The 27034-nt window shown below is 42.1% G+C and overlaps 1 protein-coding gene across 1 annotated transcript; it reads left to right on the top strand.

Annotated features, from left to right (window-relative positions):
- On the top strand, nt 1-25944 carry LOC307266059 (endothelin-1-like). The gene is made up of 4 exons (XM_080047957.1): nt 1-128; nt 14376-14538; nt 23628-23747; nt 24391-25944. The coding sequence occupies exons 1-4, from the start codon at nt 68-70 to the stop codon at nt 24494-24496; spliced, it is 450 nt and encodes a 149-aa protein (XP_079904083.1). The 5' UTR covers nt 1-67; the 3' UTR covers nt 24497-25944.
- Nucleotides 25945-27034: the final 1090 nt, after the last annotated feature.

Genomic DNA, 27034 nt, shown 5'->3' on the forward strand with positions numbered 1-27034 from the left:
GTGTGGACATAGTGAGCTTGCTTTTGGTCAACATTTTTTTTACCGGGATTTTGAGAAGGCAACAGGAATGGATCTCACTTATTTTTGGATCTTCGCAACAACTCTGATGTTGATGTATCAGGATGAAGGTAAGAGCAACTTTCAAATATGTTTTTTTTTTTGCTGCTTTTTTCAAGAAATCTTAAAAATAGTTTTTCCCATGTGTAATGTTATGTTACTTTTTTCGAACAGGGACAATGCATAAAATAAACATTAACCTTGTTTAAGGCAAGGAGAGATGTATTTTTACCATGATTTGGCAGATTGCTATTTTCCACCTGTAGTCCCTGGGCATTTAAATAGAATAATAAAAATAAAAATAAATAAAAGAATTCCAGAGAAGATACAGCTCAGATTTCAGTAGCTGGCTAATCAGTTTGCTTGAAAGTAGTTACAAAGGGGAATAGCCAAACGTGCAACACCATGATTTGTTCAGATTGGTTAAGCATGCTCTGTTTGAAAATGATTCCTCATTGTAGTTTCCCTTCCTCACACTTCTTATGCACTGGCAGAGCTAGTATTCTGTACTGTTATCAATGAGTAACAGATAATTACGCACATGGACCATCCAAACCACTTTTTTATCCCGGCTCTGTATTGTGGGCTCATGTTTTTTGTATTGGTGGGATAATAAGTAATACGTTATTTATCCTAAAAGCAGGTGCTAAAGGCAGGGCTGTCACGTGATACTTTAGTTGATTTCACATTATCAACTGTTGCCAGCTTTCACAGTTCACAGATTAGTGCGTCAATCTATAGCAAAAAAAAATAAAATAGACTGCAGATTGTAACCTTGTGAATTAGCCACGTTTCAGCTCATATGCAGAAAATGCTTCTCAAACTGAACAATCTAACTTTTTCAATACTTTCTTCCATTCTCACTGGTGCAGCTGTGAGCATTTGAAAGTCACTTATCTTGTGTTGTTATGAATTTTATATTATATGTGTTTCTCTCCGTGCTTTGAACAGTTAAATCGATTCTACACGTGGTTCGTCAGTTTCGCAGTCGCCATATTTAGCTCAACCAAACATGCAAATTTCAGCGGTGCCACTTCTCTACCTTTACTAGTGCAAAGCCTCAATGAATGCAGTCCTTTGGTCACTGAGATTACATGTAATTTGAGCCTCCTAAAGTGTGCAAAAAGACTTTCTATTCTGAGTTTATAGTCATTTCTGTGAAGCGTGTATATGTGCTTGTGCAGGGGCAGACCTGCTTTGAAACGTGCTTTAGGAGATCATACATCTCACAGTTCAGTAGGATATGTCATCTGGTTCAAGGTTCAAGGTTCAAGGTTCAAGGTTTGTATTAAATGTCCCACGAGGGCAAATTTGTTTACAAGAGAAGAAGGTAGCAGTTAAAAACACACGACAATACAAGTTGCCATCGGTGTATGAGTGAGTGTGTGAATGGGTGAATGTGGTAAGATATGTAAAGCGCTTTGGGGCTGAGAAAATCGGCTAGAAGACCTGAGGAGACACAAAGTGCTTCAAAATAAAGTGCCAGGATATAAAAATTTAAAATTAAATTTAAAAAATAAAAATCATCAACAACACAAAACTCAGATCAGCATCAGCAGCATTTACCTGCTGCTGGCCGCATTGATTGCCCGAATGGCTGAAGGGACAAAAGAACACTTGTATTTGTTCTTGGCGATCTTAGGGACACGCAGACGAAGGCCAGATGGCAACAACATGACCTCCGAGTTGAGTGGATGGGCACTGTCTTGTCGAATCGGAAAAGCTTTCTGAAGCATCTGGGAATCATAAATGCCTTGAACAAATGTTTTCACAAGCATTTGGGGATTTGTTACACCGGCTAAGTGATTGACAGGGTTGACTGAAAGGTCATGACATCATTAAGGAATTCTTCCTCTGGGGACCATGAAACATCTCGTAGGAACCCAACGAAAAATTCCTGAGATACTTTAGTCTGGAACCAAGTTGCACCCCTACCGACCGACCTACCAACCAGCCAGCCAGACAGACAGAAAAAAAATGCTTTTAATTTGACTTGTAGTTGAGATACTTTTGCCAATCAAACTCAAGTGATTTCTCTGTCAGCACCTAAGGCAGGGATGTCCTAGAATTAAGAGGAGACCTCTGGCAACCATGAGGTCTCTGGTTCCCCCCAGTAACCATGAGGTCTCTGGTTCCTCCTCCCAGTAACCATGAGGTCTCTGGTTCCTCTCAGTAACCATGAGGTCTCTGGTTCCTCCTCCCAGTAACCATGAGGTCTCTGGTTCCTCCTCCCAGTAACCATGAGGTCTCTGGTTCCTCCCAGTAACCATGAGGTCTCTGGTTCCTCCTCCCAGTAACCATGAGGTCTCTGGTTCCTCCCAGTAACCATGAGGTCTCTAGTTCCTCACAGTAACCATGAGGTCTCTGGTTTGATCCCCGGCACTGGACAAGGAGGGTGTTAGTAGTAAAACTAGTGGTGGATGCTATTACATCTATGGTGCCCACCATCTCTACCATTGTGTCCTTGAGCAAGATACTTAACCCCAAACTGCTCCAGGGGCGCTGTACTATGGCTGACCCTGCGCTCTGACCCCCTCCGAAGGGTGATAACTTGAGAGGGGATATGTAAAAAGACGAATTTCAATGTGCCCTGTGTAAATTGACTAATAAGTCTGAAGAGCACAGGGTCAGCCATAGTACAGCGCCCCTGGAGCAGTTTGGGGTTAAGTGTCTTGCTCAAGGACACAATGGTAGAGATGGTGGGCACCGTAAATGTAATAGCAGCCACCACTAGTTTTACTACTAACACCTTCCTATCCTGTGCTGGGGTTTAAACCAGAGAGATCATGGTTACTGGGAGGAGGAACCAGAGACATCATGGTTACTGGGAGGAGGAACCAGAGACCTCATGGTTACTGGGAGGAGGAACCAGAGACCTCATGGTTACTAGGAGGAGGAACCAGAGACATCATGGTTACTGGGAGGAGGAACCAGAGACCTCATGGTTACTGGGAGGAGGAACCAGAGACCTCATGGTTACTGGGAGGAACCGGAGACCTCATGGTTACTGGGAGGAACCAGAGACCTCATGGTTACTGGGTGGAGGAACCAGAGACCTCATGGTTACTGGGAGGAACCAGTGACCTCATGGTTACTGGTAGGAGGAACCAGAGACCTCATGGTTACTGGGAGGAACCAGAGACCTCATGGTTACTGGGAGGAGGAACCAGAGACCTCATGGTTACTGGGAGGAACCGGAGACCTCATGGTTACTGGGAGGAACCAGAGACCTCATGGTTACTGGGTGGAGGAACCAGAGACCTCATGGTTACTGGGAGGAACCAGTGACCTCATGGTTACTGGTAGGAGGAACCAGAGACCTCATGGTTACTGGGAGGAACCAGAGACCTCATGGTTACTGGGAGGAGGAACCAGAGACCTCATGGTTACTGGGAGGAACCTCTCAAACTCTACATCCTGACATCCTACCAGCCCTTGACTTAAAAAGGTTTTGGGAAAGGTTCAATAATAAAACATGGCCAAAGGAGTTGTTGTTTTGAAGTTTGTAAGAATTTAAAAGTGCATCTTGCCTGAGGCGATAGGTGTGTTGCTCGTTACGTAGACCCTGTCATTACAGAATAGGCCGTGTGCTTTCGTGTCAAGAACCGTCATAAATCCTATAATTTCCTTTTGTTCAACTCCACACCTGCTCATTACTGTCACGGATGAGCTGTTTATCTTCTGGGTGAAATACTGACGTCGTTATCTAACCCTGAGCGTGCTGGGCAGATGTCACCCCACATTAAGTTAAAGGTGTAGTCAGTGATTCTGGAGAACGCTTGTTGTCAAAATCAGTGAATATCTCCTCACGATCCACTACCTGTCTGTGCTGTGTGTGCACTGAAAATAAAACCCAGTGTTAATACACAGCCAAGGCTCTGTTAATTGGTATGTAAACAAAGGGTACGTAAACATTGGAGGCCCACCGTAGCTAGCAACATGCCCGTTTACAGAGCCGAGGCTGTATACAGTATTAACAGGATTTCTTTTTCAGCGCAAACACACAGTACAGACAGGTAGTGGATCATGAGGAGATATTCACTGATTTTGACAAACAGTGATTTTGACAACAAGCGTTCTCCAGAATCACTGACTACACCTTTTAAATACATGGTCATGGCTTTGACTTTTACACTATTAACACATTTACATATCCTTGAACTTCCCAAATCCGTATTCTTGGTCCATGTTATTAAAGATTCCAGATTCAAAGTGTCTATTGTCATATGCACAATAAGAAACATGTTCTCAGTCATACAATTAAATTATTCCTTTGTTTTCCACAGACTGAATGCCAAGAAGGAAACAGGAAAATATGCAATGTACAAGTAAAATAGAAAAAAAAAGCAGCAACAATACAGAATAGCTCAGTTGGTAGGGCGCCCCCCCCATGGGCCTCGGCCAGCAGCGGACCCGGGTTCGATTCCAGCCCGCGGCCGTTCTCTGCATGTCACTCCCCTCTCTGCCCCATTTCAACTCTGTCTCTACACTATCAATAAAGCATAAAAATGCCAAAAAAATAATATCATAACAATACAGAATATAGAGAATGTTATCCCACTATCTCCACTGTGCCTGTGGTCTTAATCTGCGCTGCCTGTTTGGTGTTTGTTGTGTGTCATTACTAGACACATCTGAGACCCATTAGGAACAACACAGAGCCTTTAAAGTCGCCAGGCGTTTTTCTTTAAGCACTTTGGACACTTAATAAAACCCAACAGCGCGTTTTACTGCAGTAACGGCTGCCTGGGTGAGGCCAATACTGTCTGTCTGAATACTGTCTGTCCGCGCTTATACACAGTTGTCCATCTCAACGCTTTTTAAAATGCCAAAAAACTTTCTATAGTACTTCTTCTTCTTCTTCTTGGTCTTTCCACAGGTGCATTTCCCCAGGACGCCCACTATATATAAAAACGTCACACAACCAAATGTACAAATATGTTCCGGGAAAGCAACAGGAGACTCGGTCCGTTAGAGTGAGTGTGTGTGTGTGTGTGTGTGTGTGTGTGTGTGTGTGTGTGTGTGTACAGTATATAAAAACGTGTGTGGGTGAGGCGAATACTGTCCGCGCTTATACACAAATGTCCATCTTGACTATATGGTCCTGTATGATATTCTGACGGTATGATAAACTTAAGCTAAAATAACACAGCTTCACCCTTACCTTAGCCTGACCCTGAAAGGTACAGTGTGTCATATCAGTGATGAGATTGTAGACACCAACGCTCCCTTGCTTACCCCTCCCTTTGGGAGAATTTACAGAAGCTACGGTGGCCTTCAAGGACATGAAGCTAGTTACTGAAGATGGCATCATCCACCACTGCCTCAAGTCTTTCCACAATATCAAGTGATGAGGTGAAGATGTATTTAGTTATTTATTCTATAGTTATTCTATATAACAGGTGCATTTCCCCAGTACGCCCACTTTATATAAAAACATATAAGGCCGTTAAGTTTGTCCGTTCTGTGCTACTGTAGAAACATGGCGGTGCAACATGGCGGCCTCAGCGCCCCGCTCCTATGTAGATATAAAAGGCTCATTCTAAGGTCAGATGCTCAAAAACATGATTCTGGAGAACATTTGTAGACAGAGTCAATTTTTGTCAAAATCAGTAAATATTTTCTCATGATCCGATACCAGTCCAAAAAAATATGGGGTTAATACACAGCCTAGGCTCAGGCATGTAAACAAATGTGGCCCACAATAGCAAAATGCCCATTTACAGAGCCTAGGCTGTGTATTAACGCTGGATTCTATTTTCAGCCCACACACAGCACAGTAGCGGATCGTGAGGAGATATTCACTGGTTTTGCCGATCCACTGGTGGCTATGGGAACCTCAACGACTCATCATGAAACTGTTGTTGAAGACTGCGATTGTGTCTTAGTTCCCTTCAGCCCTTAATGGCCACCCACACACACACACACACACACACACACACAGACACAGACACACACACACACACACACACACACACACACACACACACACACACACACACACACACACACACACACACACACACACACACACACACACACACACACACACACACACACACACACACACACACACACACACACACACACACACACACACACACACACACACACACACACACACACACACACACACACACACACACACACACCACAGTGTTCCAGTGTCTGGGGGGGATTTCAAACTGGAGACATCAGATCTTAGAAAGCTTGAAGGAGTTTACATTGGAGTCCATGGCGGCCCCAGCACCTTTATTACCTCCCAGGAAACCTGAGTCCTCACTAAGGCTAGAACAACACCACGGGCGTGAAATGTTTCTCTAGCACGTTAACAGTCCATACTGTGTTGGTTATCTGCTTAGTGCTTTAGTGCTTACACAATAATACTCAATGGTACCTGGACAGTAGGCCCCAGACAATTCTCTCATTCTCACACACACAGACAACCACACACACACACACACACACACACACACACACACACACACACACACACACACACACACACACACACACACACACACACACACACACACACACACACACACACACACACACACACACACACACACACACACACACACACACACACACACACACACACACACACACACACACTATGGATAAGGCAGCTCATCCGCTTGTATATAGTCAGATAATGTCCAGTGGAGCCGTGCAGACTCTCTCATAACAATGAAAGAAATTAAACTTTGGTTTGGCCGTCTGTGAAGCCTGTGGTCTGGCCTTTTGACATTCCCCACATTTAAAAAAAAATGTTTCTTCTTCTTGGAGCCCCATATGCTGTCTGTCTGTCTGTCTGTCTGTCTGTCTGTCTGTCTGTCTGTCTGTCTGTCTGTCTGTCTGTCTGTCTGTCTGTCTGTCTGTCTGTCTGTCTGTCTGTCTGTCTGTCTGTCTGTCTGTCTGTCTGTCTGTCTGTCTGTCTGTCTGTCTGTCTGGAGCCTCATATGCAAACTAAGGCAAACATGTGTATGAGGAGTTCTACATGCATCTTTAAAAGGTGGAGTCAGTGATTCTGGAGAACGCTTGTTGTCAAAATCACTTTGTCAAAATCAGTGAATATCTCCTCATGATCCGCTACCTGTCTGTACTGTGTGTGAGCTGTTAAAATAAAATAAAAATTAAATCCAGTGTTAAAACACAGCCTTAGCTCTGTAAACAAGCATGTTGCTAGCCTCGGTGGGCCCCATTTGTTTACATTCCCATTTACAGAGCCTAGGCTGTGTAAGGGCGGCAGTGGCGAAGTGGGTAGGGAGATTGCCTCTGGAGTGCAGGGTCCGAGATTCGATCCCCCGTCTCCCCGCCACATGTCGAAGTGTCCCTGAGCAAAGAGACACTGAACCCCAAATTGCTCCCGATGGTTCAGAGAGCGCCTTGCATGGCAGCTACTGCCATCGGTGTATGAGTGTGTGTATGAATGGGTGAATGTGGTAAGAAATGTAAAGCGCTTTGGGGCTGAGAAAATCGTCTAGAAGGCGCTATAAGTCAAATCCATTTACCATGTATTAACACCTGATGTTTTTTCAGCCAACACACTGAAGTGGATTGTGAGTACATACAGTACTCACGGGTTTTGACAAAGTGATTTTTTTCTTGTCAACAAGCATTCCCCAGAATCACTGACTCGGCCTAAGTGTGCACACCCTTCTAACCAGGCTGATATAAGTGTGCACACCCTTCTGACCATGCTGATATAAGTGTGCACACCTTCTAACCAGGCTGATATAAGTGTGCACAGCCTTCTAACCAGGCTGATATAAGTGTGCACACCCTTCTGACCAGGCTGATATAAGTGTGCACACCTTCTAACCAGGCTGATATAAGTGTGCACACCTTCTAACCAGGCTGATATAAGTGTGCACACCCTTCTAACCAGGCTCATAAATACAGTATATGAACTCAAATAGCAGAGAATACCATGTTAAATTATGCGGAAAGGAAGCGTGCGTTGTAATTGGCGACTCCTTTGGGGATGGAATTGATGGCAGAGACGGATATGTTAAACCTAACGTCTGATAAAAGTTATACGCCACATGTCCAAGTGTCCCTGAGCAAGACACTGAACCCTAAATTGCTCCCGATAGTGAGCCTGCTATCGGTGAGTGAATGGTAACGTGTGAATGGGAACAGGTCTCCCTTAAAGATAAAAGAGTCTCCGGTCTCAATGGGATTAAACTGTGTAAATAAAGGTTAAAAAAAATTTAATTTAAAAGAATTTATGCGGAAAGGAAGCGTGCATTGCAATTGGCAAGTCCTTGGAGGGTTGAATTGATGCCAGACACGGATATGTGAACCTAACGTCCAGTCAGAGTTCAAACGTTAATGTCTATAAAGGCCAGGACACACCAGTCCGACATGTTCCGACTACGCAAAAAATGGAGTCGGCCGTTTCAGGAAGCTCCAGTCTTCCCGTCGCGGCCAAAGAACACACCGAGACGACTGTTTATTTTCCGTACGCTCGCGGGACATAATGTCTCCACAACAGCAGGCGGCGCTAATCTGTATTGTGGCCCGAAAAAATACGAAAGCCGGAAATGATTGGACATCTCTCTAGAGCATAAACATAGATAGAAATACGTATTCATATTTATGGACCATAAGAGCACAATTTTTAGCAGAGAGTGTCGAGCATGGTGTCGAGCAGTCAACAAGGGTTGATGCATGTGAGTACTCTCAAAACGAAACGAACAAACACATTACAACGATGGCTAGCTGTTGTTAGCTGTTTGTGCTACCCGCCTCACTTCCGGGCTTCACTGATTCGCTAGCCCTCCACCAATCAAATTGCTCCAAATGAAAGACGGTCGGCCGCCGATTGAACATGTTCAATCGGCGGCCGACAGGCTCAAAACAAGCCCGACGACCTCTACGTCGGCCGACGTCACGGCACACACCAAACAGATTCGTCTTTTTTTTTGACGACGGCGATTATCGGGCTGGTGTGTCCTGGCCTTAAGAATGATTTATTGCTTGGACTGTGAATGCATCCTTTTTTTTATTTTATAGAGCAGGAAATACTGTGTACGGGTCATTACCGATGCATTTTCAGCATGTTTTTGAGAGGATGTCTTGCAGATCAAACAATGAAAAACATACAGCTCTGGAAACAATGAAGAGACCACTCCAAATGTTCAGTGTCTCTCGTTTTACTATTTATAGGCATATGTTTGAGTAGAATGAACATTTTGATTTTATAATATAAACTACTGACAACATATTTACCAAATTCCAATAAATTTTTTGTCATTAAGAGCATTTTCAATAAGTAATGTAGAGATGAAGATTTTTAAAAAATCCAGACTGGTCCGAATTTTTTCCGGAGCTGTATACACGTATCTCTTTTGTCTGTTGTTTTGTTTGAAAAAGTAATGAAATAAAAAGAATTATACAAAAAAAAGAATTATTCATTGCCTCTAGAAAAGGAAAACAATACACCGCAAAGACTGTAAAAGACTGGCGCCTTTTCAAGCTGAGTTTTTAAAACGGAAACTCTTGACCACTATTGCTCCAGTGGGAATAACCACTGTGTTTGTAATGGCAGAAGGAAATGAAAGTTACTGTTGTGTAATCTTTCGTTAAAATGTTTCAAAACAGTTTGATTAAATGTTCCGGTTGGCCTTGAAAACTTGGTTAAATATGGAGTCATTGATTCTGTAGAACGCTAGTTGTCAAAATCACTTTTTGTCTAAATCAGTGAATATCTCCTCATGATTTCCTACTTGTCTGTATGAGTGTGCCATGAAAAAAAAATCTATTTTTAATACACAGCCTCGGCTCTGTAAACAGGCAACTTGCTAACTACAGTGGGCCTCCCTTTATTTACAAACCCTTTGTTTACATACCAGTTTACAGGGCCTAGGCTATGTATCTTGTCTTTTTCTAACACACACACAGTACAGACAGCTAGCAGATTATGAGAAGACATTGACAAAAAAAACAAGCGTTCTCCAAAAATCACTGACTCTACTTTTAAAATGTGGTTTCTCTGACCAAGTGGAACATTGTTATTCAGTGTATTTTTTTTGCCGTATTATCAGCCCATGCATCGCGGCGTGTGGTATTTGACTAAACGCTCACTGAGACGGTTGTGCTGTTGCAACTCTGACCACAGACAGTCACTCATTTATATAGCGCTTTCTTTGGAGGTCACTCAAAGACGCTTTACATCACATAGAATATACGAGGAGAGGAGAGGAGAGGAGAGGAGAGGAGAGGAGAGGAGAGGAGAGGAGAGGAGAGGAGAGGAGAGGAGAGGAGAGGAGAGGAGAGGAGAGGAGAGGAGAGGAGAGGAGAGGAGAGGAGAGGAGAGAAGAGAAGAGAAGAGAAGAGAAGAGAAGAGAAAAGAAAAGAAAAACAAGGGGGCGCCTTTAGCTCAGTTGGTAGTGCCCCCCCCCTCCATGGGCCTCGGCCAGCAGCGGACCCGGGTTCGATTCCAGCCCGCGGTCGTTCTCTACATGTCACTCCCCTCTCTGCCCCATTTCAACTCTGTCTCTACACTATCAATAAAGCATAAAAATGCAAAAAATAAATAAAAAAAACAGGAAAACAAGATACAAAAACCAATTCAAAATGAGGTTTGGACTAGAGTCAGGTGTGGTATGGGTGGGCCCAGGGCTCAGATGCTTTCTTGAAGAGGTGAGTTTAGAGTCAAAGGAGAGGGTTCCCACCGTGGTTGTTCACATCGTTCCAGCGCATACTGTGAATGTGGTTTCAGACATTTTGGTTTGACGCTGTGTGTTTTTGTGTGATCTGAACTCTGTGGGAGTTGAATTGAATTGAATTGAAAATGTTTTTATTTCGAACAAGTAAATAATAAAAAATAAAAAAACAATAATAAACAATAAAATAAATGAAACAAGTGGACAGTTACAATAAAGTAATATTTACACACAATGAAAACCACAAATGACAATAAACTGTCTTACACTTTGCTTTACCTGTTCGAAGAGGGCTGAGAAGAAGAAAACTTAAGTCTGAGGAGTCAAATGGTAAATGGACTCAACTTATAAAGCTCTTTTCCTTGGTTTTTCACAGGCTCAAAGCTCTTAACATTGTTTTGTACACATTCACCCAATCACACACACATTCATTCATACACCGATAGCAGCAGCAGCTACCACGCAGGGTGCAAGCTAACTATTGGGAGCAATTCAGGGTTCAGTGCCAAAGGACACTTGGACATGTGGCGGGGAGACGGGGGATCGAACCACCGACCCTGTAACCCAGTGGAGACGACACTACACACTTTGCCACTGCCGCCCCAAAGGGAGACTTGATTTGATTTATTGATTAATCAATATTTCCCATTTGTTATTAGTATTTTGGTGTTAACCTTTATTTCTACAGGTAAATCCCATTGAGACCGAAGACTCTTTTACAAGGGAGACCTGTTTTCCTTTCCCACGTTACCATTCGCACACACATTCATACACCGATAGCAGCAGGCTAACTATCGACATTCACACGAGGCAAGGTGGGTGAAGTGTCTTGCCCAAGGACACAACAACTATGACACAGGTGGCAGGGCGGGGATCGAACCTCCAACCCTTTGATCATCAGCCGACCCGCTCTACCAACTGAGCCACAGTCGCCCCATTAAAGGTGTAGTCAGTGATTCTGGAGAACGCTTGTTGTTAAAATCACTCAGTCAAAATCAGTGAATATCTCCTCACAAACCGCAAGCTGCCTGTACTGTACGTGCGCTGATACAAAAAAATCTGTTGTTAACACAGCCTAGCCTCTGTAAACTACAGTATAAGCATGTGACAAATAAAAGCATTTTGAGAATCTTGGCTTCCCTAACGTGTGTATAAACCAGTTCGTCATGAGGCGGAACTTTGTTTTTCTGTGTGTTTTGGACGTAGTGCGATGACCGTGGGCGAATAGCACTAAATATCCGTGGTGAATTGATTATACCTAGTGGTTTTCTCCTCAGTCCAGTTTGTGTTGGCCAGTGTGTGTGTGTGTGTGTGTGTGTGTGTGTGTGTGTGTGTGTGTGTGTGTGTGTGTGTGTGTGTGTGTGTGTGTGTGTGTGTGAGAGAGAACCTGTTTCGAGGGTCTGGTTTTCTTTCTGTGTGTTTGGACTGAAAAGACAAACTCCAAAAAATAAATGCCTGAGTCCACAAGTGTATCCAAGGAGGAGATAACATTTATAAGGTACATTACTAATACAAAGCCTAGGCTCTTTAACCTGGTATGCAAACCATAGCTAGCAACAAGCCTGTTTACAGAGCCTAGGTTGAGTATTAAAACTGGATTATTCCAAAAATCACTAAGATTATTATTATTATTATTATAGCGTCTCATGAGGAGATATTCACTGATTTTGACTAAAAGCGTTCTCCAGAATCACTGACTCCATCTTTACCTGATTGTTATATTCTTGAGTTGCTGACATAGAAGCAAATCAGTCCACATTCTGAGGAACCTGAACCCTCTCCATTGAAGATACGTGATGAGATTGTAGATGACGTCAACGCTCCCTTGCTAACCCCTCTATTTGGGCTCCGATATAGTTCACACACTGACTTCACATCAATAACAAGCTTCACATTAACGGTGAGAGAAGGTGCCATGGAGCTGTTTTGTGCCGGCGTGTAAAGTCGTGTAAATCCCTGTATAGGCGCCTAAACGTTCTCCAGGAAGAGGCATCAAAGGCTGTCTGTGGACTTTACAAGTTCAGAGTGTGTGTGTGAGATTGAGTGAGTGAGTGAGTGTGTGTTTGTGTGCGTTTCGTTTCTATACTAGTGCATGTATGCCTGCGTGTATTGTAATATAAGGTTTTGGTCATCCTATGCTGGGGAGGGGGAGAGAGAGAGAGAGAGAGAGAGAGAGAGAGAGAGAGAGAGAGAGAGAGAGATAATACGTCAAACTTATACAACTTATAAACAACATGACCAAAACTAAAAAATACTTTCTTTATTGGTCTATAACACACACACACACACACACACACACACACACACACACACACACACACACACACACACACACACACACACACACACACACACACACACACACACACACACACACACACACACACACACACACACACACACACACACACACACACACACACACACACACACACACACACACACACACACACACACACACACACACACACACACACACACACACACACACACACACACACACACACAGTAGCCGTGTCAGGTGGCGAGCTCAAAGATTAAGATACAGATAGACCGTGACGTAATGAGTCTTTACAGCTTTGGGCGATTTCCTGACGTTTCATCTAGTAAAGCCGTAGGGCGCCCTTAGCTCAGTTGGTAGGGCGTCCCCCCCATGGGCCTCGGCCAGCAGCAGATCCGGGTTCGATTCCAGCCCACGGTCGTTCTCAGCATGTCACTCCCCTCTCTGCCCCATTTCAACTCTGTCTCTACACTATCAATAAAGCATAAAAATGCCAAAAAAATAATAATAATCTAGTAAAGCCGAGAGGATCAGCAAAGTATTTCTAATTCTTCCTGAGGGAAACATGAACGTCTCAACCAGATTTCACGGCAATCCATCCAACATTAGTGGAAATATACCGACACTACAACATGGGAGCAAAAAAATAGCACGCTCACCTATAGCTTGAATGCTAAAGAATAACAGTATTTACGATAGCATGTTTCTCAAGAACTTTGCTTTGTCTAAATGGCGCTATCGCAGTTTGTTTAGAGAATTATGCAAATTTAAATAATGTTTTTCTAGGGACTAACATACACACACACACAAACGCACACGCACACGCACATACACGCACACACACACACCATGAATGCAGAGCTGATCAGAGCTATACAATTTTACATTTTAAATTCTGGAGAACGCTTGATGTCAAAATCACTTTGTCAAAATTAGTGAATATCTCCTCGCGACCCACTAACTGTCCTAGGCTCTGTAAACAAAGGGTATGTAAACAAAAAGGGGCCCACTGTAGCTAGCAACATGCCCATTTACAGAGCCTAGGCTGTGAATTAACACATAATATTTTCAGCGCACACACAGTACGGACAGGTAGCGGATCATGAGGAGATATTCACTGATTTTGACAACAAGAGTCGCTGAGTCCACCTTCAATATATCTGTAATAATACGAATTAATCCTAAAAACACAAAAGTTAAATCACTAACAATACTTTCTTTCTTTCTTTCTTTCTTTCTTTCTTTCATTCTCTTTCTTTCTTTCTTTCTTTCTTTCTTTCTTTCTTTCTTTCTTTCTTTCTTTCTTTCTTTCTTTCTTTCTTTCTTTCTTTCTTTCTTTCTTTCTTTCTTCTTCCATGCAGCCTCCAGCCACTCTGTGATGGGCCCCACGGCGGAGGAAGGCCCCCTGGTGCAGCTCGCTCACACAGCCCACCGCAGAGAGAAACGCTGCTCTTGCGAAAACCAGAAAGACAAAGAGTGCATATTCTTCTGTCACATCGGCATCGTTTGGGTCAACACCCCGAGGTTAGTCCAACTCAATAAAGTAAATATAAGGGTGTGTGTGTATCTGTGTGTGTGTGTGTGTGTGTGTGTGTGTGTGTGTGTGTGTGTGTGTGTGTGTGTGTGTGTGTGTGTGTGTGTGTGTGTGAGAGTGAGTGAGTGAGTGTGTCTATGTGTGAGTGAGTGGAGTGTGAGCGTGAGTGTGAGTGTGAGTGTGAGTGTGAGTGTGTGTGTGTGTGTGTGTGTGTGTGTGTGTGTGTGTGAGAGAGAGAGAGTGAGTGAGTGAGTGAGTGAGTGTGTCTATGTGTGAGTGAGTGAGTGAGTGAGTGAGTGAGTGAGTGAGTGAGTGAGTGAGTGAGTGAGTGAGTGAGTGAGTGAGTGAGTGAGTGAGTGAGAGAGAGAGAAGTCACTCTGGGGCACTTTAAAGGTGCACTGTGTAACTTTTGGGTGTGTCAAGAGAAGTGAGACATTTTCTAAGTGTGTATTTTAATAACTGAATAAACAAACTTTCCTCACAGGAAAATGTGATCCCTGGAACACTGTTTGAAGTTAGAAAGCTTCCTGAAAAGTTACTGTTTCACTGTTGTTGTTTACAGCAGCAGGGCCCACAGTTTGGTTTATGTTTGGGTTCAGGTGCCTGAAAATACATCTTTTTCGATTTATGATAATATAATTATTCACTGCACCACGAGAGTGCCCCCCCCCCCTCCCCCCCTTGCAACATTAATTTTTGGGGGTTATGAAGATCCTAATAAGCCTTTTTCCAGCGAATTCTCTACAAATCTTGAAGTGATAGACTGTTTAAGTGGGTGTAGAGAAAATCCTACAGCTGGGTTCGTTCCCCCCCTTAAACACACACACACACACACACACACACACACACACACACACACACACCTTTACCAACAGCTTTTCTACATAAAGCCTTTTTTGAAGACATTTCTCAACGAGTTCTGAAAGAGTCAAAAAATATAAATCTACTTGTGAGCTGCACATTCGTATTTCATAGTTTTACTCATAAATTCATGTTTATCGTTCTCTTTCAGTTCTTTATCCAGCGGGGCATATTTATGGCATAGCGTGGCCGTAAATAGGACCCAGGCACAGGGTTCATTGCACATTTGGTAGAGATTAAAGGTGTAGTCAGTGATTCTGGAGAACGCTTGTCGTCAAAATCACCTTTTGTCAAAATCTGTGAATATGTCCTCACGATCTGCTAGCTGTCAGTACTGTGTGCGCGCTGAAATTAAATAGTGTTAATACACAGCCTAGACTCTGTAAACAGGGACCTTGCTAGGTACGGTGGGCTACCCCTTTGTTTACATACTCTAATACTGACAGAGGAGATATTCACTGATTTGTAACAAAGTGATTTTGACAAAGATCAAATACTGACGGATGCAGCACATTTCCCATAGTCTGGCTAACTGGATACAGGCTTTTTATAACAGGTCCATGGTCGGACCAAATGTCACTATTTTGAAAGGACGCGTTCAGGCTTCCTGGACTTTGCGCCACCCAAGACGATTCAAATCAAAATCAAATCAAAATCAGTTTTATTTGTATAGCCCAAAATCACAAATAGCAAGCCCTCAGTGGGCTTTACATTCCATACAATATGATACACAATTATACAATATGAAACCCTGCCCTTACACCCTTAGCTCGGCTGGGAAAAAACTCCCAGTAAAAAACCCTTTACCGGGATTAAAACATTTTTTTTGAAGAGTTTGAAGTTGTGATTGGTTTAAAGAAATAAAAACAGGCCAGCACAGTTTCCCCCCCTTCTCAATACTCGATACGATTTAGCTTGGTCCCAGACTATACTACTAGCTGTAGTTGCTCCTTGATCTTGCCTCTTGCTTTTATATCCGTCTCATCCCTGTTTATTTTCATACGGAGGCTACGTTGATGTGACGTCGCTTCCGGTGCTCACTGAATTGTGGGTCAGAATTGCCCAAAAAGCATGCGGTTTTCAACACAAAAAATCTCGCTCCGATCTTGTAGACATCTGGGTATTTCTAACCATACTAAATCTGGCCACAAGAATCGGGACATCCTAAATATTTTTTAGTTATATATTTTTTTTTCACCTTTATTTCTACAGGTAAATCCCATTGAGACCAAAGACTCTTTTTCAAGGGAGACCTGTTTTCCTTTCCCACGTTCCCATTCACACACACATTCGTACACCGATAGCAGACTAACTATCGACATTCACACAAGGCAAGGTGGGTTAAGTGTCTTGCCCAAGGACAAAACAACTATGTCACAGGTGGCAGGGCGGGGATCGAACCTCCAACCCTTTGATCATCGGCCGACCCGCTCTACCAACTGAGCCAGAGTCGCCCATATTAAAAAGTAGATAGTATGGGGATTGGAACAGAGACTCTCCTTCTCCTAATGAAGGTTTAGTTCCTGTCTTGCTTCTAAATAGCTTTGTGTTTTAACCCTTTAACGTTTAACACCAACCCACAGAGGAAACCACAGGCAGTCTGAACTCACTGTGGTCGGACCCCGAACAGCCCACAGCCACTTCACTGCTTCCACTGTGTGTGTGTGAGTGAGTGAGTGAGTGAGTGAGTGAGTGAGTGAGTGAGTGAGTGAGTGAGTGAGTGAGTGAGTGAGTGAGTGAGTGAGTGAGTGAGTGAGTGAGTGAGTGAGTGAGTGTGTGTGTGTGCAGCCACTTCACTGCTTCCAAATGGGCTTTAGACGCATCAAAGCAAGACCACAGACGCACAGAGATAGGATAGGGATACACCAGATACGCTTGTTTGTTTGAACTTTTGATGTTGAATGAAAAATCTATGAGCAAAATTATACCATCTGTAGTAATATTTAGTATAATTACTGTCTAAGTAATAGGGAATATTTGTGTTTAAGATGAAGTTAAAAAATTCAAAGTTGCTTTATTTGTCAATTACAAAATATGTGCCAGAGAGAGAGAGAGAGAGAGAGAGACAGACAGACAGACAGAGGGAGAGAGAGAGAGAGGGACAGACAGACAGACAGACAGACAGACAGACAGACAGACAGACAGGCAGGCAGGCAGACAGACAGACAGACAGACAGACAGAAAGACACAGAGGGAGCGAGGTATCACCAAAATAGCTTCCAGAGTGTTGCCCAAAGCAGTGGTGGGACCCTCTCATGAGTCTCAGATTGTTGGTTTTAGTCTAAACTTAGCAGTGTGGTAAAAAAGCCGATCCCCCTGCCTTCATTATAAAAGACATTTATACACACACACAGGCACTAACTACAGTCGACCACTAATACCTGTGGGCACAACACATCCGGCTCCAAACGCCACTTGGTTTCACAAACTCAAGCTTCTTAAAAAGGTGCTACGAGGAACTTTTAAATATTTCTGAAACAGTCTAATGTTTCCTCTTTGGACAAAAGCGGTAGTGTTTTTACCACGCCAGCTGTTGTTCCTGGGTGAGTGTATATACCCATGACAAAGGCATTAAGAAAAACTACATAAAAATAGCATTCTTTGCACTGATGGTCTGGTTTGCTGTTACATGTAATTTATGATCATCAGAGGAAAAATTAGACTGTTTCAGAGATATTTTAAAAGTTCCTCGTAGGCTAACACACAGCTGTGTTTCGTGGAATTAAGGAGTAAAAATACCAAACGAAAAAGGTAGAAACATTTTCAGGTTTCAGAAATATTTCAAGGTTCCTCGTAGACAATTTAAGGCCTTTTCACTGACAGTACAAAGCTGTCTGATTGTAAGGTCAAATTTGTATTTTTAATCCCATTCAAAATGTATGATCTGATATTGCACTCGCAGTCAGCTGCCAAATAGCAACAACAGACCCAGAAAAAGCCGCTGTGTGATAAATCTTGAGCAGAGAGTTTGCTGCTGAGCTTTTGACCTCGTAAATATTTATTTTATAAAGTTTAGTAGCGAACTGAAAAATACCGTTTGGACCAGAACCAGACTGAGTGAAAAAAGTGTCAGAAGTCAAACTCAGAATCTTTGAACTGAAATAATTGAAACCAGAACTAACACCTGGCGGTTACTGTGTATGTCTCTGCGAGGCCTTAAAGGGGTAGTTCAGGATTTTAGACATAGGGCCTTATTCCCAAGTTAGCCTTGGTGTTCTTTATCAGTGGAGACAGTTTTCAACACATTTAATTCAGTCCTTCTAGTTGCAGAGTGCGCTCGTGCTAAGCTAGCGCACGGCATCGGGGGGATACCTAGCCTGCTACTAAAACAGTCTTACCCACTCCACAGTACACCCGAGGCCAATCAATTATAACGCCAGACTATCGATGTAAATGTCTGTGTTGATAGAATAATTTTAGAAATAAAACCAACCTCGCATCGCATGAATTATCGCATTTTGAGGGACTACTTTCTTAGCAGCAGCGGAATTTTACTTTGCTGTGTAACCGAATCACTACAGCAGAAAGTAAACAGAGCAGCGTGGGACAGAAACTGAAACTGCACTGCCACCAGTCTACCGTCATTCTGTCCCGGTTCTCTGCTGCAGCTCCAGGGGCTGTCTCTACAGACGCTCTTTCTCTTTCTGCCCTTTGAGCATCCCTCTCAATTCTTCATCAGTGTATTCCGGCTCGTACAGGTACGGTTCGTTGGATACAACAAATTCCTCATAATCGTCTTCAAAAGCAGACGCATTGCTAAGTCCTCCAAACGTGGCCATATCTTGTTTATTGCATAGGCTAATACAACTCCTTTGTGCACTGTACTCTGCGTCTGTAAGACAGCAGCAGGTAAACAAACTATTATAGAGCCTGTAACCTAGGTATTAGTCCGCCGCTGCCGCAGCCTACAAGGAATAAAGTCCCTCAAAATGCAATATGCGAGGTTGGTTTTATTTCTAAAATTATTCTATCAACACAGACATTTACATCGATAGTCTGGCGTTATAATTGATTGGCCTCGGGTGTACTGTGGAGTGGGTAAGACTGTTTTAGTAGCAGGCTAGGTATCCCCCCGATGCCGTGCGCTAGCTTAGCACGAGCGCACTCTGCAACTAGAAGGACTGAATTAAATGTGTTGAAAACTGTCTCCACTGATAAAGAACACCAAGGCTAACTTGGGAATAAGGCCCTATGTCTAAAATCCTGAACTAACCCTTTAATGTGCCGAATGGTCGCCTCCTGATGATGGTTAAGAAATTCCTATTTTCTTCTTGTTTTAAAAAAGATTGTGTTTGAGATTTGAAGTCAACACCATGGCGCACACACACACACACACACACACACACACACACACACACACACACACACACACACACACACACACACACACACACACACACACACACACACACACACACACACACACACACACACACACACACACACACACACACACACACACACACACACACACACACACACACACACACACACACACACACACACACACACACACACACACACACACACACACACACACACACACACACACACACACGCTCACTGTGAATGTCTGTGAAAGTCCAGTGTTGGTGGGGAATGCTTTAAAAGGGATAGTTCAGCCCTTTTTCAGGGGTATTCTGACAGCACACAGGGAAATGCAAAAAGTAAAAATGGATGTGATAAAAGCGTGACTTTCTTTCCCCCAGGCTCAGCAGAGTTCAATAAGAACCAAATATGTTTTTAGATGTGCCTTCGTCAGAAAAAAATAGCAAAATAAAAAGAACATACACTCACCGGCCACTTTATTAGGTACACCTGTTAAATGGCTAGTAAAAACAAATAGCTCATCATCCAATCACATGGCAGCAACTCAATGCATTTAGACATGTGGACGTGGTCAAGACAACGTGCTGTTCAAGTTCAAACCGAGCATCAGAATGGGGAAGAGAGAAAAGGGGGTTTAAGTGACTTTGAACGTGGCATGGTTGATGGTGCCAGAAGGGCTGGTCTGAGTATTTCAGAAACTGCTGATCTACTGGGATTTTCCCTCACAACCATCTTTACAGAGAATGGCCCAAAAAAGGAAAAATATCCAGTGAATGGCAGTAGTGTGGTCAAAAATGCCTTGTTGAAGTCAGAGGTCAGAAGAGGATGGGCAGACTGGTTTGAGAAAATGTAACTGGTGTACCTAATAAAGTGGCCAGTGAGTGTATATAAATAATGAGTGTGAATGCAATATCTTAAGTTGTTTGCTTAAAGTTCTACTTCACCGATGGAAATAGGAAGGTGTATTGAACTCTGAGATCCTATGTAGTATAAATCTGCAAATATTTTAGAAATCGGTTCATCCTAGCCTGAGAAAAGGCAGAAAGAGTGTTTTATGGTCTCACTGTCTTAACCCTATTTTACTAGTGTGACATCACACATGGTAAAATGTAGGGTAAGGATTAACAGGACAGCTGGGCCAAGGGAAGACTGAGGGAAGACTGATGGAAGAAAAAGCTCATTCATTATATTATAATAGAAGATATTATTATAAGCTGGCGTTCAATCATTATTAATGATAGAACGCCGGTTCCGTTTGGGTGAAGTATTCCTTTAACTAACGTTTGGGGCGGTAATAAATGGAGGCAGTTTTTTTCTTTTTGCATCAGGAATCAAAATAATGCTTTTCCAACAGGAGTAGAAAGGAAACAGGACTTGGGAGCTGTAACTCATGGAGCTAAACTTCAAACCTGCTAGATTTATTCCTCCCCGTATGGAAAGAGTAAATACAGTAACGTGTCAAAGACAGAGCGGTGGATACGAAGCCAACACAGTAAAAAAAACACCATTGAAAGTGGGAGATGTTTTTGTTTTAGCTGGAGGATTTGACGAGTTCTACCAGATGAAAGGGTCACGTTTTATCACCGGCCACAGAGGGACAACGGCCGCCAGATGTGTTGTCAATTTGAATTTTTTACATTATTATATAAAGGTGCAGTGTGTAACTTTGTGTGTGTCAGAGAACATTTTCTAAGGTATATTCTCATAACTGAATAAACAAACTTTCCTCACAGGGAAAATGTGATCGCTGGAACACTGTTTGAAGTTAGAAAGCTTCCTGAAAAGTTACTGTTTCACTGTTGTTTACAGCAGCAGGGCCCACAGTTTGGTTTACAAACATATTCTAGTCTTACATTTGGTTCCAGGTTCCTCAAAAAAATAAATAGAATTTAATTATTATTAATGATAAAAATAGAAATCGTCCATTCTAAGAATTACATGTATAGAAAATATATTTAGAAAACTAACTTCAGGCTCTATTAATATAAAAGCAATGTGTTCACAAAAACACACAATTACCTAACTGGACCCTAATCCTAAATCATTCCAACTGGTATGTAAAGAAAACAGGCCCGGTCCCTTTGTTTACATACCAGTTTACAGAGCCTATGCTCAGAATGAACACCAGATCTTTTTCCATTGCACACTACGGCACAGTATGGACAGGTGCCAGATAGTGAGGAGATATTCACTGATTTTGACAACAAACACTCGTTCTCCAGAATTTCCTAGTATGCCTTTAAAGGGAAAGTAAATGCTGTACTTGCATGTGTATACAGCTCCGGATTTTTTTTTTTTTCCCTTAAATCTTCATCTCTACATTACTTGATGGAAATGCTCTAAATGACAATAAATGTACTGGAATTTGATAGATATGTTGTCAGTAGTTTATATTATAAAACCAAAATGTTCATTCTACTCAAACATATGCCTGTAAATAGTAAAACGAGAGACACTGAACATTTGGAGTGGTCTCTTAAATTTTTCCAGAGCTGTATGTGATGATTTTAACAGAGGTTTTTATTTTATGGGTTTTGTTTTTGGACACTAATCCTCACAAGTATAAAAATAAACATGAAATCAATCAGGATGCTCCAACCATCCCCTAAAGAAAGAAAGAAAGAAAGAAAGAAAGAAAGAAAGAAAGAAAGAAAGAAAGAAAGAAAGAAAGAAAGAAAGAAAGAAAGAAAGAAAGAAAGTCTTTCTTCGCTCCAAACTAAAGACAAGTTGACAGACAGCAGAGCGCTCAGTTTACAGAACATCTGGCTTCTGCTGGAAACATTTACTCTAAGTAACCTCCACCCAGATAAGAAAGAAACACTATTTTAATTCAAGCTATGAAGCCATTTCACTGACATTTACAGAGTGTAGTTGTATATTAAACAGTGTTTCATCGCAATCTGCAACCTGTCTGTACTGCGTGTGTGCTGAAAAAAAAAATTGGTTCATACAGCCTAGGTTCTATAAATTGGTGGTAGGATGGCCAAGAGGAAAGGAGGCCGACCATTTCAATGTAACCATTGACTAATAGGGTAACTTAAAAGGTGCAGTGTGTAATATGACATCATCAAGTAAGTTCTTGAAAGTTCTAGAATGCAACGCTCCCTGGGTAACCCCACCCCTTTAGAATAATAACAGAAGCTACAGTGGCCTTCAAGGACAAGAACAATTCTAAATTTTAAACAATGCACCTGATGACATTCCAACTATGACACTTCCAAAATGACGGTGACAAGGCCTTGGTCCAAAGTATGGAGAAATATGGACATATATGAGACCCTTTCTAAGGGAAAAAATAATAATTCTAAAAAAAAAAATCAGCTATTATGCACTAAATTAAACATACTTATGGATATTGTAATTATTTTCTACAAAATCTGCTAGGAAATAAAACCCAAAATTCTACACACTGCAGGTTTAACTTAACAGTCATATGCAATGAAAAGTTTCAGGCTCCTCTCAACAATGTGATATAGAAGAATAAACACAACAAGTGAAGAGAGCAACACCTCAGACACGAATAAACACAACAGTAGAGCAAGGACACAGTGCAGATAGAAAGTGTAGAGATAAGGTGCACCGTAGAAATATAAAGTAGATTTAGAATGACAAATACAGTTAAATTGAATGTAGATGAAGTGTAATTTACGATCTTTATGAGATCATGTGAACGGTGCAATGACCTCTAGTCCGACAGATTGGCCACAACTCAGAGCGTGTAACACATAAACACACAAACAGACTAATCTACAAACCTTTCCACCATATAAATATCATGTAAATTAAGAACACAAAATAAAATAAAACTAACTATACTAACTATAACTAACAATATAAAGTAATTTAAGAACGCAAATAAAACTAACTCTGTGTGTATTCTGTCTCTCAGTCACGTGGTTCCTTATGGATTCGGTCCTGTCCGACTGAGACGTGACGTCGGCCGCTGCCTCTGCACAGACACTACGGACGCCCGCTGTGTGAGCTTCTGCTACGGCCACACGCAAACAGAGTGAGCACACACACACACACACCACACACACAGAGACACACACACACCACACACACACACACACACACACACACAGAGACACACATGCGCACACAAACACACCTAAACACACACACACACACACACACACAGAGACACACACACACACACGCACAGAGACACACATGTGCACACAAACACACCTAAACACACACACACACATGCTCTCTCACACACACAGACACACGCACACACAAATACACACTAACACACACGTGTTTCTACGCCGCCCCCCCTCCCTAACCGTACACTATACTTGTGAGAACATTTATTGACATAATGCATTCCCTAGTCCCTTACCCTAACTCTAACAATCAAAACTAAATGCCTTACCCTAACCCTAACATAAACCTAATTCATACCTGAACCTTAAAACCTAGTGTTAACCCTCAAACAGCCCTTTAAAGGCCTGTCCTTAAAACCTAGTGTTAACCCTCAAACAGGCCTTTGAAGAAGTGAGGAGCGGGCAAAATGTCCTCACTCTGATGATCAAAAGCCTAATTTGGTCCTCACAGAGATGCCTGTTAAAGTACACACACACACACACACACACACACACACACACACACACGGGGTATTATATCTTGTTTGTTTGTTTCCTCAGAGGTGAAAACGCTTCCGTGAAGAGGAAGACTGACAAACGGTTGCAGCGGTACAGAGGTGCATTCTGGGAAAAACGGATCCGACATGAACTCAACCATCAGACCTGAGAGCGCTAGACGTCTTTTACACATCAGCAATACACAAAATATGGACATGTAGAGTGTGTGTGCATAATGTACATTTATTAATGGAGGAGTATTTGGACCTGTACAGTGTGTGTGTGTCTGTTTTTTTTCTGTGCGTGCGTGCGTACAAGCGTGCATCTGTGTGTGTGTGTGTGTGTGTGTGTGTGTGTGTGTGTGTGTGTGTGTGTGTGTGTGTGTGTGTGTGTGTGTGTGTGTGTGTGCGTACAATGTACATTTACTAACGGAGGAGTATTAGGAAAAAGGTTGCTAAAGTTATGACCACTTTAATACCTGGCTGATGTACACACTCACAGCTGCAGAAGTTGAACCTGTTTTTCGCGGATGACCTCAGATGATTTGTATCACTGAGACACCAGACAGACAGACAGAAACCTGGACATTATTCCACCTTTTTTTCTTTTGGTATTTTTTACTCCTTAATTCCCCAAAACACATTTGTGTGGCTGTGGACTAAAGAAAACCTAACACTTGTTTTTTCGTAGCAGTGATCTTGTTTTGATCTGCACTGCCATGAGAGTTGGAAATACTTCGACTAAATATATTTGTGCAACTTTCTCCTTATTGTACTTTTCTCTGTCTGTTTAGTTCCCTTCCAGATGACACTGTTTCTCCAGATGTTTGGGTTAGACTACGAGGAACTTTTAAATATTTCTGAAACAGTCAAATGTTTTCCTCTGATGATCATGAATTACACGTAACAGCAAACCAGGGTGCAAAGAATGCTATTTTTTAATATAGTTTTTCTTAATGCCTTTGTCATGGGGTATACGCTCACCGAGGAACAACAGCTGGTGTGGTAAAAACACTACCGCTTTTGTCCAAAGGGAGGCGCTAGAATTAACACAAACTGAAAGTTGCTTGGAGCACCTTTAAATTCAAGCCCCAACCACAGCGAGTTCTAACAGCATCCAATGCGGAAGTGACAAACATTGCAGTAGCTGCCGGTTGCAGAAGAGAGAATTTTTCCTTGACTCCAATGTTAAATATGCCGTTTTCACAGCATTATTAAACCTATTTAAGGCCTTCTCCCCCCAAAGTCAAATCAGTGCCCTTTTTGGTACGAGGAAATGAGGCAAACTCTGACAAGATGCCGAGGCGCATGGATTGGATGCAGTTGAAAGAACTGAGGTCAGCCCGGATGCTACATCCATTTTGTATACTATCCATGTTTAAATTATGTTTTGGGCCACTAAGAGGAAAACCCATCGTTTGAGTGAAGCAATGACGAGTGTTGATCCAAAGTGAACTAGAGACATAATATTACATCATATTATTATTAATGTTAATACAGTATATGTACTAAATCCAATGTTATGGTGCAAAACTCTAGGTTTCATATGGCGAAACCATAAACCCAAATATTTGTAAAGAATTACTAAAAAATAATTATCTTTTGTATGATGTTCTGAACACCTGTCCTTTGTAAAATGTTATTCATCATATATGTGAGAATGTTGATTGTTTTATTGCAGGATATTTATTTTGTTACAGACGCTATAAACATATTAAAAAGAAACCGTCTAATTGTTGTGATTGAAGCTCAAATGTGTATTACTGTTAAGTGTTGATGTATGTTTAAAATGTCTTAAAAAGCATTTTAAATTCAAGGTAATCTCATTCTAATCTAGAATTTTTTTTGTCAAAATCAGCGAATATCTACTCACCATCCACTACCTGTCTGTCGTGTGACATTGACATTTTACCAACACTGAGGCTGCCTTCCAATCTCCGTACTTTCTGCTATTTAGTTTGGTAGAAAAAAAAATCCCTGAGCAAGTCACTGAACCCAAAATTGCTTATGTGTGGGAATGGGAACAGGTCTCCCTTAAAATAGAGTTTCCGGTCTCAATGGGATTTACCTGTATAAATAAAGGTTTAAAAAAAAAAAAAAAAAAAAGGACTGGGTGACCCCTATTGAGTTTTAACAAAAAAGTTGCGTTCCGAATCTCATACTTTCTTTTTTCTATTCTACATACTACATCTGACCATAAAAAGAATCTAGTTAGGATGCAGTAGGCATACTATTGGGACATACTTTTACTCTCTTATTTCATCATAACATTGCGCCTTGATCTTGCCTCTTGCTTTTATATCCGTCGCATCCCTGTTTGTTTTCATATGGAGGCTTTGTGCTATGTCGATGTGACGTCACTTCACGTGCGCACTGGATTGTGGGTCAGAATCACCCAAATAGAATGCAGTTTTCAACACTTACAATCTTGGCCGGATGAAGTAGGACATTCGTGTACTTCTAACCATCCTAAATCTGGCCACAAGAATCGGGACGTCCTAAATCTTTTTTCTACATACTATATAGTAGAAAGTATGCGATTCGGAACGCAACCTAAAACTTGGTCCTTGATCCAAGTTGCTGCTCTTTCATTGCTCCTTACTGTGCTGGGTGGCTCTTTCCACTCATAAGATGGTATTGTGGCACCATCTAGTGGCCAGTCAGTAGAAGTACACCAGCTGACTGACTGGGTTTATATCAACAATAAA

Source organism: Ammodytes marinus, assembly GCF_949987685.1.
Source record: "Ammodytes marinus genome assembly, chromosome: 19".
Taxonomy (NCBI): Eukaryota; Metazoa; Chordata; class Actinopteri; order Uranoscopiformes; family Ammodytidae; genus Ammodytes; species Ammodytes marinus.

Coding starts and splice junctions, on each gene's coding strand:
- LOC307266059 (XM_080047957.1), top strand. CDS start 68: ATGGATCTCACTTATTTTTGGATCTTCGCAACAACTCTGATGTTGATG. Junction 129..14,375: donor GTTGATGTATCAGGATGAAG/GTAAGAGCAACT, acceptor TCTTCCATGCAG/CCTCCAGCCACTCTGTGATG. Junction 23,748..24,390: donor TACGGCCACACGCAAACAGA/GTGAGCACACAC, acceptor TTGTTTCCTCAG/AGGTGAAAACGCTTCCGTGA.